Source organism: Arachis stenosperma, chromosome 2 (assembly GCF_014773155.1).
Source record: "Arachis stenosperma cultivar V10309 chromosome 2, arast.V10309.gnm1.PFL2, whole genome shotgun sequence".
Lineage (NCBI taxonomy): Eukaryota > Viridiplantae > Streptophyta > Magnoliopsida > Fabales > Fabaceae > Arachis > Arachis stenosperma.
This window is the reverse complement of record NC_080378.1, coordinates 21,577,616-21,595,231: the sequence shown is the minus strand read 5'-3', so window position 1 is coordinate 21,595,231 and position 17,616 is coordinate 21,577,616. Positions and strand designations below refer to the sequence as shown.

At 36.3% G+C, this 17,616-nt stretch overlaps 1 protein-coding gene and 1 non-coding gene across 6 annotated transcripts; both read right to left on the bottom strand.

The window, feature by feature from the left end:
- Positions 1-2,533: 2,533 nt before the first annotated feature.
- Positions 2,534-5,352, bottom strand: LOC130962008 (DEAD-box ATP-dependent RNA helicase 8-like). 5 transcript variants are annotated; one of them, XM_057888085.1, is made up of 5 exons: positions 4,943-5,352; positions 4,768-4,861; positions 4,520-4,609; positions 4,338-4,442; positions 2,534-2,942 (listed from the first exon to the last, which is right to left on the bottom strand). In XM_057888085.1, the coding sequence occupies exons 2-5, from the start codon at positions 4,774-4,776 to the stop codon at positions 2,706-2,708; spliced, it is 441 nt and encodes a 146-aa protein (XP_057744068.1). In that variant the 5' UTR covers positions 4,777-4,861; positions 4,943-5,352; the 3' UTR covers positions 2,534-2,705. The 5 variants fall into 5 exon arrangements, with proteins under 5 accessions (XP_057744068.1, XP_057744070.1, XP_057744067.1 ...); XM_057888087.1 differs by having other exon boundaries at positions 4,768-4,847; XM_057888084.1 differs by having other exon boundaries at positions 4,768-5,352.
- Positions 5,353-8,863: 3,511 nt separating this feature from the next.
- LOC130964023 (small nucleolar RNA R71) lies at positions 8,864-8,971 on the bottom strand. The gene has a single exon (XR_009080136.1). It is a non-coding gene; the product is annotated as a small nucleolar RNA R71 (small nucleolar RNA).
- Between the last annotated feature and the right edge of the window lie 8,645 nt (positions 8,972-17,616).

Here is a 17,616-nt window from a genome sequence, read left to right as displayed (position 1 = left end):
GTAGGGGTGGTGTCCGCAGATCGGATCGGATATGGCCGAAAATTCGATCTGATCCGCACAATTTTTATCGGATCGGATCGGATATCGGATATATCTGCATAATTAAACCTTCTCTTTTTAATCATATTTCTATGTAAAAAAAATTCAATAAAAATATTTCTTTTATATTTTTAAACTCATTTATTCTTAAAATATTTTTAATCAAACTCTTTCTAAATAACAAAAATAAAATAATACAATATATGAATAATAATTATTAACTAAAACATACAAACAAGTAAATATAATACCAAACATATATATTTATTTATTTTTAATTATTATTGTGCGGATTTGCGGATCCGCGGATCGGATACGCAAATGTAGAGCAGATATTTGCGATCCGATCTGCAAAGAGTGCATATCGGATTAAATTCGATCTGATTAATTTGCGGATCGAATTGTATCTGCAATTTTCGGATTGAATGCAGATATTTACCGCAGATCTGCAGATACGATCCGATCCATGAACACCCCTACAGATGTGAGTTCATTTATGCAACGAGTGACGAATGTTGAGCAAGATATTTTGGATTTTTTTTCATATCTCTTTGATCAATGTGACTCTTGGGGGTATTAAATAATCCACTAGAATATTTGCATTAAAAAGTATATTTAATTCGTATTTTGGAAAAATTCACGATTGCCTGCTCAAGTTTAAATTTTACATCAATTTTTAATATTACAAACTAATAAAATAAATAATCTGTAGTAAGTTTAACTCTTTTAATTTAAACTAGCAGATACAATATGACCAAAATAATTTATATTGCATTCGATTACTCCAAGGGACCATCCGCAGCCCATAGGATGCAGGATTAATATAATTGGTAATAATATTGAATTTTTGTTTTTAAATTTATTTCTTAAAAAAGATTACATTGGTCCTATAGAAATAAACAAACAAAGAAGCATCCAAACTCCAAAGTTATTTTTTGGTTTTTTACCGTATCCTTCGATTAGATAAGTTAATGATTAATTTGTCGTGCATTGAAAGTCCATTTAATAGTTTATTATTAGCAAATAAATTGCTAAATACACAATATGAGATTTGAATTCTTAACCCTTTTTTAAGTAGACGAGTGAACTATGTAAGAACCGCAATTAATTAACCGCTTAATTAAAATAATTTAACTATTTAAAATAGGTTCAAAATTTAGAATGTTAATTAGAAAATTTAAATATGATATTTGGACTCAGTAGATTTTTCTGAGTTAGAAAATGTAATTTTATGGAAAAAATGTGTAAAAATGCATACCGATAAATTAGCCGGCAGTACCAACTTAAGTCTGTCCGATATTGCGTGAAAGTAATAAAAACTATAGAAAAACTTAGGAAAACAATTAAAGTTGGAAAACTAGATGCTAACTCTAAAGGTTTGACCTAAAATTGGACTAAACGAGCCAAAAACGCTAATGGAATAGACCGGACTCAAATTGAGCCCAAGTCCAACATATATAAGTGTGTTAATGAGACCCATTCAGCTCATTAAACACACACATATGAAGGTTGAGTTGCTGAAGTGAGAAAGAGAGCAAGGGTTTCATCAAACACTATTCACGCTCACCTTCATTTGACCATAACTCGAGGTACAGTGCTCCGGTTCGCGAACGGTTTGCGGCCATGCAAAACTCTTGTCAAACCCATTAGTTCTATCTAAATTTTGTTTGTAAGATTTTGAAACTCCCTCCCCATTATGTAGCTCTATGAATTTCGAAAATTAAGGTTTGAGTTTTGAGTAATTTTTGTGTTTTGGTTGTTTAGGTACTAACCATTAGTGACGAATTGTTGGGTTTCATCCCCAATTTCTGTGGATAAAGTAAAGTTTCTCAAAAATCAATGTAGTTGGTCATATTTTGAATATTCACTACAAAATAAAAGGCCTATGGTCACGGTAAAAAACCGTGACCATAGCTAGTAAAAAAGGTGACCATAGATCTATGGTCACGGTTTTGGACCTATGGTCACGGTTTTTTACCGTGGTCTATTCTCTCGTGGCCATAGGTCTATGGTCACGGTTTTTTTATCTATGGTCACGGTTTCTATGGTCACGGTTTCAATTTTCAAATTCTGACACTTTAGGCCACGTTTTTTCACCGTGACCATAGGTTAATTTATGGTCACGCGTAAAAACCGTGACCATAGCCTTATCTATGGTCACGGTTTTTACCGTGACCATAGACTCTTTGGTCACCCCTCCTTAAAACCGTGACCATAGCCCTATCTATGGTCACGGTTTTTCGCCGTGGCCATAGCCTCTATAGTCACCCCACCTTAAAACCGTGACCATAGCCTTATCTATGGTCACGGTTTTTCACCGTGACCATAGATTATCTATGGTCACCCCACAAAACCGTGACCATAGCCTTATCTATGGTCACGGTTTTTACTGTGACCAAAACCTATTTTGTTTTATGAGATTTAATTTTTTTTTTTAAAGAATAATCACATCCCAAAATGATGATGATTACAAAATAAATCTAAAAATAAAAAATGATAATCAACAATTAAGATAAGTTGTGATTAAAGTAACCAGCTAACATATCAATATAGTTGAGTAAATACACTTGTCTTAATCTTAGTTTTATACAATAATATATATACTAACACTAAGTAGACACTATTAACAAAATTGTTCCACAGGCGTGAGAGCAATACAATTTGAACTATGCCAGAATAGATTGTTTCTGGTCAATTTTTTCCAATGCAGGAATGTAAAATGCAGCTGTTTTGCCTGTCCCATTTTTAGCCCTTGCAAGAATGTCACTACCAGTAAGAGCAATTGGAATGCTTTCTTCTTGGATAGGAGAAGGCCTTTCAAAACCCTTCTCATATATTCCCATGAGCAACTCTCGCTTCAAAAAATAATCCTCAAATTCATTTCTTTTAGTTGCTGTCACATCCTGGGAAATAAAATTAAAGCAGATTCAATACCAACAGGAGAACATATAACATAGAAATTACCTGCAAATCTTATAACCACAGAACCTTAAGTGGCTTACCCATAAATGGTATCATTAATTATGCCTTTCAAGTGGATATTGGAAACGTGTAAATATGAAAAAACTAAATCAGTTTATCTCAATTTCTCAGCAATTTAAGTAAATTAGTTAAAGCAGTTTGTATAGTGAAAACAGTGAACTGAATGCCTAATAGAGAGCAGGAATTAGGATATTAAAAATGACATCGGTAAATAAAAAAAGAAGCTAGTTAAATTCTATGACCAAAACTTCAAGAAGCATTTCATTATAAATGCACTGATATTATTTTCAGTTTAATCCCCCCCCCCCCCTTAGTGAAGATCAAGACTGCTGTTGATCTTGGAATTGGAGCACATTATATGAAAATCAACACACAAAATAGGACAAATTAAAACAACAACCCTCCAACACTTAGCTATTAGCCGACACCAAAAGACACTATCAATATTAGCAGACGAATAATGACAATAATAACAACAAATGAATACTAATCTAAACGATCCAATTTTAGCATTAACAAATCAAAGCATTAAAGGTTGAATTTCAGCAACCGCAAATAATATCAATTTAAAATATCAAGCTAGATCCACCCCCTCGCATACTCAACGTATTATTCTTAGTCATTGCCTTTAATTAGACTATAAGTCATATCACAAACTATAAGTCAGTATCACAAACTTAGACTCTATGTATTATTAGAACTGATATTATTCTTAGTCATTGCCTTTAATTATTTATTAATGAATCTAAACAAAATAGAAGCCTGAATGCTTGAACTCATGTATTCAATTTTTGTAGATGAAATGAATGATTGAGAAATTGAAATCAGTATTATTACTTTTAGATAAACTTCATTAACAAATAGAAAATTAGTAAAATACAGAAATTAGTATTATTACATACTAAATACACATGCGCTAAGTGCCTATTGCAGTAACTATCACATCATGAAATATTAGAACTGATATATTTTTACAAACTAAAGTGTTGAAACATAAATATTACAAGGACTAAAGCGAGTACATTTAATCTTTTACAGGCTAAGTTTTTAAATGAAAATTTTCCTAGTACTAAAGTGTAGTTTTACTTTCAATTTAATTATGTAAAAGATAGAGAAAGAAACAACTTCTAATTGATATGACAAGTCAAATTCCACATAAGAAACTAGAAAAATATATGCTTAAACGAAATATGTAAAGAATGGGTAAAGAGAAGAATGGGCAGCTTACTGATACATGAAAGTTAGATTAAATGTTAATTCAGAAAACTTTAGAAAGTCAAAAAAAAATTCACACGACTGAGTCCATGAGAGAGAACCTGTTGGTATTCCAGATCAAACTTTAGAAACTCATCATCACAGTTCTCAACCATGGTGGCCAAGCCCTTCAAATTCTTCACAGGCTTATCATTGAAAGCAATAACCTATATGAATCCAAAAAGAGGAGGGGTAAGCATTTCAAATCAACCATTGATTAAGAAGCCAAGACCTGAGAAACAACAAGAAGTTGCTCATCAACAGATTGTGCCATAGCATGTAGATGTTTCTCTAGGAGCTTCACTGGAGCATCAAATTCATAATCTTTACCATACTGGATCATACAAATTAAGAAGCAATAATAAAGTTAGTAACAAATATATACTCAAACAACAAAAGATAATTTCCAGAAATAAGATTTTCTGTAATCATAGACACAAATTTCCTGTAATTTCCAGAAATAAAATTTTCTGCCGGAGAATAAATCCATACCTGAATCATGACTTCCAGAGGTTCAATGCACGATGGAACATACTTATTAAGTCTCAGAGATTCAAATTTTTCATTAGAAGCTGGAAAAAAAATACTAATAATAGTTTTGTTAATTGTGAACTACAATGTAAATGCAAATAGAAGCACTGAAAATCAAAAGTTTAAGGTAAAATACCAGAGTCTAAAGGTTGTACACTTTACACCTTCAAAGGGAGGTCTTCAATAAGACTCTCTGTTCTCTCGCTCGCGCTCTCTCTCATCTCCGTCCTGCTCAATGACGACGGCGAGCTCTAGGGCAACAGCGGTGACGGCGGAACAGCGCAACGACGGTGGCTCTACGGAGGTCACGGTGGCTGGACTGTGCGGCGCTACAGCTCGCGATGGCAATGGCTCCCCGCGTGCGGCAGTTCGGTGGCGGATCGGCAGCAGAGCGCGGCTCCCTCTCTCCCTCAACGCCTCTGCAAAGCAAATCTCTCTCTCCTCCGGCGCCTCAACGACAACGACGACGGCGGGAAGGACCCAGCCGCGTCGTCCCCTCCTCTCTTCCCCTCTTCTCCCTCGAGCTCCCCCTTCTCCCTTCACTGTTGCCCCTTTCTCCCCCTCCCCCCCCCCCCTCACTGAGTGTTGTGTGCGTGTGTTTAAGGATTTAGGGTATTACATTGAGAAATTTGGGAAATTAGGGTTTTTATTAGAAAATTTTAGAACTAAGATAAAATATATAAAACAAATATAACAATTTTATAAAATATTTGAGATAAAATAATAATTTAGAATTTAAATATAATATTATGAAGATTATTTTTAGAACACATAAAATTTCATTTATCAAAATATTATTGAGTTTAAATAATTATTTTTAATTTAAATTATAAAGTAAATACACTAATTACATTTTATAAAATACGGTTAAATTCAAAATATCAATTACCTAAATTAAATTATATTTTCTTTTATTATTTTTCTATCATAACTTTAATTTCAATTTATATAAAATAACTAATTAAAATAAAAATTATACATAAATATTAATTGACTTAAATCTAAAGTATTTACAAAAATCTATTTAATCATTCCTAATAAATTAATCTCTAACTCTAAGAATTCAATTTAATAAATAAACCATAATTTATTTATAATAAAAATTTCTTAAATTTAATTATATAACACTTCCATTATTAAGTTATTAAATTATTTTTTATATTATTAAGTTTTAAATTTTTTTTAATTTAAGATTAATAATATTCAACTTAATTTTTTATTTATAAAATTAAATTTAAAATAAATCATATAAATTATTATTAGTTTTTAATTATTAAAATTTTTAAAAGATAAAATATTTAAAATTATAAAAAAGTATATAAAAATCTTCATTAATTTAAACTCAAATGATTAAAATTGTGACCATAGATCTCTTTAGGTCACCCTCCAAAACCGTGACCATAGATCCTTTTAGGTCACTCTTTTGAAAAACTGTGACCATAGACACTTTTTGGTCACCGTAAAAAACTGTGACCATAGACCTCTTTAGGTCACCCTCAAAATCATGACCATAGACCCTTTTAGGTCACCCTTCTGAAAAACCGTGACCATAGACCCTTTTTGGTCACTGTAAAAAACCGTGACCATAGAGACCTTTAAGTCACCCCCAAAACCGTGACCATAGACCCTTTTAGGCCACCCCAAAAATCGTGACCATAGACCCATTTAGGTCACCCCCCAAAACCGTGACCATAGACCCTTTTAGGTCACCCTTTTTTTAAAAACCGTGACCATAGCCCCTTTTTGGTCACTGTAAAAAACCGTGACCATAGACTCTTTAGGTCACCCCTAAAACCGTGACCATAGACCCTTTTTGGCCACCCCCAAAACCGTGACCATAGACCCCTTTAGGCCACTTCCCAAAACCGTGACCATAGACCCTTTTAAGCCACTCCCAAAACCGTGACCATAGACCCCTTTAGGTCACCTCCCAAAACCGTGACCATAGACCCTTTTAGGTCACCCTTTTTTGAAAAACCGTGACCATAGCCCCTTTTTGGTCACTGTAAAAAACCGTGACCATAGACCCCTTTAGGTCACCCCCAAAACCGTGACCATAGACCCTTTTAGGCCACCCCCCAAAACCGTGACCATAGACCCCTTTAGGTCACCCCCTAAAACCGTGACCATAGACCCTTTTAGGTCACCCTTTTTTAAAAAACCGTGACCATAGACCCTTTTGGTCACTGTAGAAAACCGTGACCATAGACCTCTTTAAGTCACCCCTCAAAACCGTGACCATAGACTCTTTTAGGCCACCCTTTTTTAAAAAACCGTGACCATAGGTACTCTATGGTCACCATTTCCAAAAAAACCGTGACCATAGCTTTTTTTTTTTGGTCACCCTAAAAAACCGTGACCATAGAGGGTCTATGGTCACGATTTTTTACCGTGACAAAAAAAACCGTGACCATAGACCCAAAATGTTGTAGTGATTAGGTATTGATTTTGATGAAATATATGATGTTAGTTTGAGCATTGGTGTTTGTTGGAGTTGTCTTGGCTATTTGGAAGCATTTGAATTTGAGTTGGTGGCTTGGTTGTGATTGAAAGATTGTGGGATCCAAATTTTGAGGTGTTGTGCATATTGAGAATTGGCCAATGTATGGTTTTGGTTTCCTTTATGTAATATATAATGTTTCGTGAACCTTAAGCTAGTGGACTATAGGATATATAGGTTTGAATTGTTGATAGTGGATTATGATTAATGATGCTTGTGCTGATTTTGATGAATTATTATGATAATTATTGATGTTGGGGTGAATAATGATAACTATGTGAATTTATGATGAGATATGATGAATTGTGTTGGTGAAGAGTCAAATTGTGTAAAATTGTGAAGGTTGGAATCTTGATTGAGAACTTGTGGATTGTTATGGAATTATGGTAGAAAGGGATAGAAATATTGAGTGAAATAGGTGTTGAATTGATTGAAGTACAATGGAATGGTTTAATATTTGAATCATATCTTTTCTTGTTATCAATTAATGATTTGATTCAACATTTCAAGTATGTTGCCTTTTCTGTTGAGAAAGGTTTAATATTTGAATCATATCTTTTCTTGTTAGGCAAGTCATTAATTTTTAAAATCAAATCTTTTTAAAATTGTTTTTCAAATCATATCTTTTCAATCATATCTTTTTAAAACCATAACTTTTCAATCATATCTTTTTAATCACATCTTTTTCCAAATAGTTTTCAATCATATCTTTTTAATTTCTAATTTCAAATCTTTTTCAAAAATCACTTTATTTCTTTCCCACTCTTAGTTTTCGAAAATCAATTAAAGTTTTTCAAAATGTTTTTAAAACCTTTTTAATTTATTTCTTCCCCTCTTCTCACATCCTTCTATTTATGGAGTACCACTCCTTCTCAATGCACAATTCGAACTCTATCTCACTAAGTTCGAATTCTTCTACCTCTTCCTTCTATTTTTCTTTTCCTCTGACACCTCAAGGAATCTCTATACTGTGACATAGAGGATTCTATACTTTCTTGTTCTATTCTCTTTCATATGAGCTGGAGCAAAGACAAAAGCATTCTTGTTGAGGCTGACCCTGAACCTGAAAGGACCTTGAAGCGAAAGCTAAGAGAAGCTAAGGCAAAACTCTCTGTAGAGGACCTAACAGAAATCTTCAAAGAAGAAGAACCCATGGCAGCCGAAAACAACAACAATGCCAACAATGCAAGGAAGGTGCTTGGTGACTTTACTGCACCTACTCCCGACTTCTATGGGAGAAGCATCTCTATCCCTGCCATTGGAGCAAACAATTTTGAGCTTAAGCCTCAATTAGTTTCTCTAATGCAACAGAATTGCAAGTTCCATAGACTTCCATTGGAAGATCCTCATCAGTTTTTAGCTGAATTCTTGCAAATCTGTGACACTGTCAAGACTAATGGGGTTGACCCTGAGGTCTACAGACTTATGCTATTCCCTTTTGCTGTAAGAGACAGAGCTAGGATTTGGTTGGACTCACAACCTAAAGAAAGCCTGAACTCTTGGGAAAAGCTAGTCAATGCCTTCTTGGCAAAGTTCTTTCCACCTCAAAAATTGAGTAAGCTTAGAGTGGAAGTCCAAACCTTCAGACAGAAGGAAGGAGAATCCCTCTATGAAGCTTGGGAAAGATACAAACAATTGATCAGAAAATGTCCTTCTGACATGCTTTCTGAATGGAGCATCATAGGTATTTTCTATGATGGTCTGTCTGAACTGTCCAAGATGTCTTTGGATAGCTCTGCTGGAGGATCTCTTCATCTGAAAAAGACGTCTACAGAAGCTCAAGAACTCATTGAAATGGTTGCAAATAATCAATTCATGTATACTTCTGAAAGGAATCATGTGAACAATGGGACGAATCAGAAGAAATGAGTTCTTGAGATTGATACTCTGAATGGAATATTGGCTCAGAACAAAATATTGACTCAGCAAGTCAGTTTGATTTCTCAAAGTCTGTCTGGAATGCAAAATGCACCAGGCAGTACTAAGGATGCTTCATCTGAAGAAGAAGCTTATGATCCTGAGAACCCTTCAATGGAAAAGGTGAATTACATGGGAGGACCCTATGGAAACACCTATAATTCTTCATGGAGAAATCATCCAAATCTCTCATGGAAGGATCAACAGAGACCTCAACAAGGTTTCAACAATAATAATGGTGGAAGAAACAGGTTTAGCAATAGCAAGCCTTTTCCATCTTCTTCTCAGCAACAGACAGAGAATTCTAAGTAGAGCCACTCTGACTTAGCAACCATGGTCTCTGATCTAATCAACACCACTCAAAGTTTCATGACTGAAACAAGGTCCTCCATTAGGAATTTGGAGGCACAAGTGGGACAGCTGAGCAAGACAATTACTGAACTCCCTCCTAGTACTCTTCCAAGCAATACAGAAGAAAATCCAAAAGGAGTGTGCAAGGTCATCAACATGGCAAAATTTGGAGAGAAGGAAGAGGCAGTGAACGCCACTGAGGAAGACCTCAATGGACGTCCACTAGCCTCCAATGAGTTCCCTAATGAGGAACCATGGGAATCTGAGGCTCAAAATGAGACCATAGAGATTCCAATGAATTTACTTCTGCCATTCATGAGCTCTGATGAGTATTCTTCCTCTGAAGAGGATGAGTATGTCACTGAAGAGCAAGTTGCCAAGTACCTTGGAGCAATCATGAAGCTAAATGACAAGTTGTTTGGTAATGAGACTTGGGAGGATGAATCCCCTTTACTCACCAAAGAACTGGATGACTTGTCTAGGCAGAAATTACCTCAAAAGAGACAAGATCCTGGGAAGTTTTCAATACCTTGTACCTGACAAACCCCGTTTTGACGGTTTATCTTGTATTGATTTTAGGGGATTTTATAACCTTTTACCCACATTTATCCATTGAAATAGCATGGTTTTATAACTTCTCCTTTAATTGTGCTTAAGAGTGAAAACATGCTTTTTAGGTCTTAAAGTAGCTAAATCTAATTCTCCTTGATTCCATTAGATGCCTTGATATGTTTGTTAAGTGATTTAAGGTTTAGGAGGCAAAGATTGGATCAAGGGAATGAAGAAAGAAGCATGAAAAGTTGGAGAACTCATGTAGAAATGAAAGAACCGGAAAGCTGTCAAGCCGACCTCTTCGCACTTAAATGACCATAACTTGAGCTACAGAGGTCCAAATGATGCGGTTCCAGTTGGGTTAGAAAGCTAACATCCGGGACTTCGAGACGATATAAGATTTGCCATAGTTGCATTGCGCATAGGGGCGCGCACGCGCACGGTACGCGGACGCGCGAATGGTGGCACATGACCCACTTAATGCAACACGTGGCCAGCGATTTTAGAAGCCTTGTGGGCCCAATCCAACTCATTTCTGATGCTATTTAACCCAAGGAGTGAAGAGGGAAACACATGTTAGTTACCATTAGTTTAGTTTAGTAGTTAGAGTTAGTTTCTAGAGAGAGAAGCTCTCACTTCTCTCTAGAATTAGGATTAGGATTAGGATTAGTTCTTAGGTCTAGGTTTAATCTTTGCTTTCTTCTACCTCTACGTCTCAATTCCTTGTTGTTAGATTCATTCTTCTTCCATTCTTTTGTTGTAATTTCCTTTATGTTGTTCTTGTGTTTTGTTGTAGATCTACTTTTGTTTCTTCTACTCTCTTTCAATTCAATCAAGGCAATTCATAATAAATGTGTTTCTTTTGATTGTTGTTGTTAATTCTTTACAATAATTGTTGTTAGATTTTGTTCTTGTTGTTGATTTACTATGCTTTCCTTTTATTCCTTCCAAGTGTTTGATGAAATACTTGGTTGGATTTTAGAGTAGAATTTTATACTCTTGGCTTGGAAAGGTAACTTAGGAACTCTTGAGTTACTAATGTCCAAGTAATTGATGATTGGGAGCCATTTACTCTAGTTCTCACTAATTGAATTAGTGGAGAGTTAGGACTTATGGACTAGGATTGATATAGCTCATTTGACTTTCCTTTACTACTAGTTAGAGGATGATTTAATGAGATTAATCCTTGCCAATTCTCATATTGTGGTTAGTGATTAGGATAGAGATCCTTGACTACCAACCCTTGCCAAGACCTTTTTAGGCCTTAGTTTACTTTCTTGTCATTTATCTTTCATGCTTCATATCAAAACCCCAAAATAGCTCACAACCAATAACAAGACACTTTATTGTAAATTCTAGGGAGAACGACCCAAGGTCCAAATACTTCGGTTTATAAATTTTAGGGGTTTGTACTAGTGACAAACAACTTTTTGTACGAAAGGATTATTGTTTGGTTTAGGAACTATACTTTACAACGAGATTTCATTGGTGAAATTCTAAACCGTCAAAAATCCATTCGTCAAAATTGTTTTCTTTCTCACATGTTGTAGCTACCATGTAGTAGAGAACCATACTCTTATTTGGCATTAGCCCCCACCTATGTTCTAATTGCTTTGATGTCTTTGTTATAGGCTTAATTTTCTTTCTTTTTCTCTCCTTCTAGGTTGGCCACCAAGAAGGAAAGGAATGAGAAAGCTTCTAAATAGGGCAACAAACAAGTTCATCCACACAACCCTTTGAAGAAACTCATCAATTGTAGCAACCCGTCCACCTTGCTCTTCTTTGCATGCACCGAGGACGGTGCAATATTCAAGTGTGGGGAGGTCGTCCGACCGATCTCCATGGGTAACAATTTCCTTTTTCAACATCAATGTTAGCTAGCTATTGCATTGCATGATAGGTTGCATGTTAGTTAGAATTTATACATATTTTTACCACTTCTTTCTTATTAGGACTACTTGGTTAGGGTGATGATTTCCTTTCCAAGAAACTGTTTTAGGGCAACCTACCAATTTGAAAAAAAAAATATACTTTGTTGAACTTGCTTGAAAGAATGTATTTTGGAACATGGTTTTTGAGCTAAGAACACAAGCAAGTGAGATTTGAGCCTAATGATGTGGTTACATCTTATAACCACTTATTTTTCCTTCTTGTGTGCAATATTCTCCTTCTATGATTGTAATATGTGATTTGTTTTGATTTTTTATGTCCATTAATCTGTGTATACATGCATTTATATGATTGAGGCCATCATTTCATTAGCTCACATATCCAAACAGCCAACCCCTTTATATTCCTTTGTTAGCCAACTTTGAGCCTACGCTTAACCCACTTATTCTTATTTTAGCACATTACAAGCCTTAAAGCGGAGAACAATGAATATCCTTTGTTTGGATCTTTGATTGGCTTAGGCTAGTAAGTGTGAGTGCCATCCGAGAGTGGGAAGATTTTAGGACGTTGGTTGGGATAAAGAGGGCGTTTATGTTTTGTATTTTTACATTGGGAAATTGGGTACATGCTCATGTATTGATCAAATGTATAGACCTTATGCATTGATGTTCTTGTATATGGTTTGAAAAAAAAAAAGAAGAAAAGGAAAAAAATAGAAAAAAAAAGAAGAAAAGGAAAAAAAAAAAGAAGAAAAATAATAAAAGGGGACAAAAAGCCCCAAAGTGAAGCTCAATAAGATCAATGCATAAGTATTGTGAAACGAAAAAATTTGCATGAGTATGTGGAAAAGTGAGGAATGGGTAGTTAGAGTAGTACTTAATTGTATAGGTTATTATATAGGTTAGGTGGAAAAGTCTAGGTTAATCAAAGATTCAAATCCTAAGTCCACTAGCCATATATAATCCTACCTTGACCCTAGCCCCATTACAACCTAAAGAAAAGACCTCATGATACATGTATGCATGCATTGAATAATTGTTGATTGTTAGAAGATAAACAAATCTTGGAAAGCATGATTAGGGGAGAATTGAGAGAATCAACCCCAAACACCGAGCGACTAGAGTGCAAACACTCCCGGTGAGGGTTCGATGCTCAATTCCTTGATTCCCGGCTTTTATGAGCGTTCTTCTTGCAAGTCTACTTGAACTTCATTTTGATATTTAAATTGGTAGGACTCATGAATCGTTATATGATCTTAAGCCCCTACTTGTGCATGTATGTCTTGGAGATTGATTTATTTTTAACCAAGTAGGTAGAATCATTTTGCATTTAGTGGAATGCATATAGTTTCTTTGCTTTGAATAAGTGTCATATCCCTTATTTCTCTCTTGGCATAAGCATGAGGACATGCTTGGTTTAAGTGTGGGAAGGTTGACAAACCCCGTTTTGACGGTTTATCTTGTATTGATTTTAGGGGATTTTATAACCTTTTACCCACATTTATCCATTGAAATAGCATGGTTTTATAACTTCTCCTTTAATTGTGCTTAAGAGTGAAAACATGCTTTTTAGGTCTTAAAGTAGCTAAATCTAATTCTCCTTGATTCCATTAGATGCCTTGATATGTTTGTTAAGTGATTTAAGGTTTAGGAGGCAAAGATTGGATCAAGGGAATGAAGAAAGAAGCATGAAAAGTTGGAGAACTCATGAAGAAATGAAAGAACCGGAAAGCTGTCAAGCCGACCTCTTCGCACTTAAACGACCATAACTTGAGCTACAGAGGTCCAAATGATGCGGTTCCAGTTGGGTTAGAAAGCTAACATCCGGGGCTTCGAGACGATATAAGATTTGCCATAGTTGCATTGCACATAGGGGCGCACACGCGCACGGTATGCGGACGCGCCGATGGTGGCACATGACCCACTTAATGCAACACGTGGCCAGCGATTTTAGAAGTCTTGTGGGCCCAATCCAACTCATTTCTGATGCTATTTAACCCAAGGAGTGAAGAGGGAAACACATGTTAGTTACCATTAGTTTAGTTTAGTAGTTAGAGTTAGTTTCTAGAGAGAGAAGCTCTCACTTCTCTCTAGAATTAGGATTAGGATTAGGATTAGTTCTTAGATCTAGGTTTAATCTTTGCTTTCTTCTACCTCTACATCTCAATTCCTTGTTGTTAGATTCATTCTTCTTCCATTCTTTTGTTGTAATTTCCTTTATGTTGTTCTTGTGTTTTGTTGTAGATCTACTTTTGTTTCTTCTACTCTCTTTCAATTCAATCAAGGCAATTCATAATAAATGTGTTTCTTTTGATTGTTGTTGTTAATTCTTTACAATAATTGTTGTTAGATTTTGTTCTTGTTGTTGATTTACTATGCTTTCCTTTTATGCCTTCCAAGTGTTTGATGAAATGCTTGGTTGGATTTTAGAGTAGAATTTTATACTCTTGGCTTGGAAAGGTAACTTAGGAACTCTTGAGTTACTAATGTCCAAGTAATTGATGATTGGGAGCCATTTACTCTAGTTCTCACTAATTGAATTAGTGGAGAGTTAGGACTTATGGACTAGGATTGATATAGCTCATTTGACTTTCCTTTACTACTAGTTAGAGGATGATTTAATGAGATTAATCCTTGCCAATTCTCATATTGTGGTTAGTGATTAGGATAGAGATCCTTGACTACCAACCCTTGCCAAGACCTTTTTAGGCCTTAGTTTACTTTCTTGTCATTTATCTTTCATGCTTCATATCAAAACCCCCAAAATAACTCACAACCAATAACAAGACACTTTATTGTAAATCCTAGGGAGAACGACCCGAGGTCCAAATACTTCGGTTTATAAATTTTAGGGGTTTGTACTAGTGACAAACAACTTTTTGTACGAAAGGATTATTGTTTGGTTTAAGAACTATACTTTACAACGAGATTTCATTGGTGAAATTCTAAACCGTCAAAAATCCATTCGTCAGTACCATAGGCATCATGACCTTCAAGAAGGCTCTGTGTGACTTAGGGTCAAGTGTAAACCTCATGCCTCTCTCTGTAATGGAGAAGCTAGGGATCTTTGAGGTGCAAGCTGCAAGAATCTCATTAGAGATGGCAGACAATTCAAGAAAACAAGCTTATGGACTTGTAGAGGATGTTTTGGTAAAGATTGAAGACCATTACATCCCTACTGATTTCATAGTCCTAGAGACTGGGAAGTGCATGGATGAATCCATCATCCTTGGCAGACCCTTCCTAGCCATAGCAAAGGCTATGATTGATGTTGATAGAGGTGAACTGATCATTCAAGTGAATGAAGAATCCTTTGTGTTTGAGGCTCAAGGATATCCCTCTGTCACCATGGAGAGGAAGCATGAAGAGCTTCTCTCAAATCAGAGTCAAACAGAGCCCCCACAGTCAAACTCTAAGTTTGGTGTTGGGAGGTTCCAACATTGCTCTGAGTATCTGTGAGGCTCCATGAGAGCCCTCTGTCAAGCTACTGACATTAAAGAAGCGCTTGTTGGGAGGCAACCCAATGTTATTTTTTATCTATTTTCTTTTGTTATTTTATGTTTTCTTTAGGTTGATGATCATGGAAAGTCACAAAATCAATTGAAAAAGCAAAAACAGAATGAAAAACAGGAAGAAAAACAACACACCCTGGAGGAAGATCCTACTGGCGTTTAAACGCCAGTAAGGGTAGCAGTTGGGCGTTTAACGCCAGAAAGGGGCACCAGACTGGCGTTAAACCCCAGAAAAGGGCAAGATGCTGGCGTTAAACGCCAGAAATGGGCACCAGCCCGGCGTTTAACGCCAGAATTGGCATGAAGTGAATTTTTGCACGCCACTTGGTGCAGGGATGACTTTTCCTTGACACCTCAGGATCTGTGGACCCTACAGGATCCCCACCTACCCCACCACCCTCTCTCTTCTTCTTCACCCATTCACCAATCACCTCTACCACTCTTCCCCAAAAACCCCTCACCTATCAAATCCCACTATTCTCTTCACCACTCACATCCATCCTTCATAAAACCCCACCTACCTCACCATTCAAATTCAAACCACTTTCCCTCCCAAACCCACCCCTACATGACCGAACCCTACCCCTCTCTCCACCCCTATATAAACCCATCTTCACTCCCTCATTTTCACACAACCTAAACACTAATTCTACCCTTTGGCCGAACCACAAAGCCATCTCCATCTCCTCTATTTCTTCTTTTTCTACTCTCTTCTTTCTACTTTTGCTCGAGGACGAGCAAACCTTTTAAGTTTGGTGTGGTAAAAGCATTGCTTTTTGTTTTTCCATAACCATTTATGGCATCCAAGGCCGGAGAAACCTCTAAAAAGAAGAAAGGGAAGGCAAAAGCTTCCACCTCCGAGTCATGGGAGATGGAGAGATTCATCTCAAGGGTGCATCAAGACCACTTCTCTGAAGTTGTGGCCTTGAAGAAGGTGATCCCCGAGGTCCCTTTCAAACTCAAAAAGAGTGAGTATCCGGAGATCCGACATGAGATCCGAAGAAGAGGTTGGGAAGTTCTTAACAACCCCATTCAACAAGTCGGAATCTTAATGGTTCAAGAGTTCTATGCCAATGCATGGATCACCAAGAACCATGATCAAAGTGTGAACCCGGACCCAAAGAATTGGCTTACTATGGTTCGGGGGAAATACTTAGATTTTAGTCCAGAAAATGTAAGGTTGGCATTCAACTTGCCCATGATGCAAGGAGATGAACATCCCTACACTAGAAGGGTCAACTTTGATCAAAGGTTGGACCAAGTCCTCACTGACATTTGTGAAGAGGGCGCCCAATGGAAGAGAGATTCAAGAGGGAAGCCGGTTCAATTGAGAAGGCATGACCTCAAGCCCGTGGCTAGAGGATGGTTGGAGTTTATCCAACGCTCAATCATTCCCACTAGCAACCGGTCCGAAGTTACTATAGACCGGGCCATCATGATTCATAGCATCATGATTGGAGAAGAAGTAGAAGTTCATGAGGTTATAGCTGATGAGTTATATTTTGGTGGAGACAAGAATCTCTCCCAAAATAACACCAATCTAACCGGCAAGTGCACCGGGTCGCATCAAGTAATAAAAACTCACGGGAGTGAGGTTGATCCCACAGGGATTGAAGGATTGAGCAATTTTAGTTTAGTGGTTGATTTAGTCAAGCGAATCAAGAATTGGTTGATTGATTGGTGATTTGCAGAATTTAAATTGCATTGAAAGTAAAGAGAGCAAGAAATAAATTGCTGAATCTTAAAGAACAAGAAATTAAATGGCAGAAACTTAAAGAGCAAGAAATGTAAATTGCAAGAATCTTAAATGACAAGAAATGTAAATGGATTGAAATGTAAAGGGGATTGGGACTTGGATTTGCAGGAATTAAACAAGAGAAATTTATTTGCATCAAACAGAAGAGTAAATGAGAATTGGGATTTAATTGAATTCAAACAGACAAGCAAAATAAACAAATAAAGCAAGAACAGAAAATTGAAATGGTAAAATGATATCTCAGGACCCAGAGACTAGAAAACCAAGTCTAGATCTCAATGCCTTCCTAGATCCAACAAAAACAATAGCAAGAGAATTGTAAATTGCAAAGGT

Bases quoted from the DNA above. Each gene is read 5' to 3' on its own strand.
- LOC130962008 (XM_057888084.1), bottom strand. The intron at 4,443-4,519 runs GTTGTTTCTCAG...GGATTCATATAG, and splicing joins CTGTTGATGAGCAACTTCTT to GTTATTGCTTTCAATGATAA. The intron at 2,943-4,337 runs GTTCTCTCTCAT...TTTATTTCCCAG, and splicing joins TTGATCTGGAATACCAACAG to GATGTGACAGCAACTAAAAG.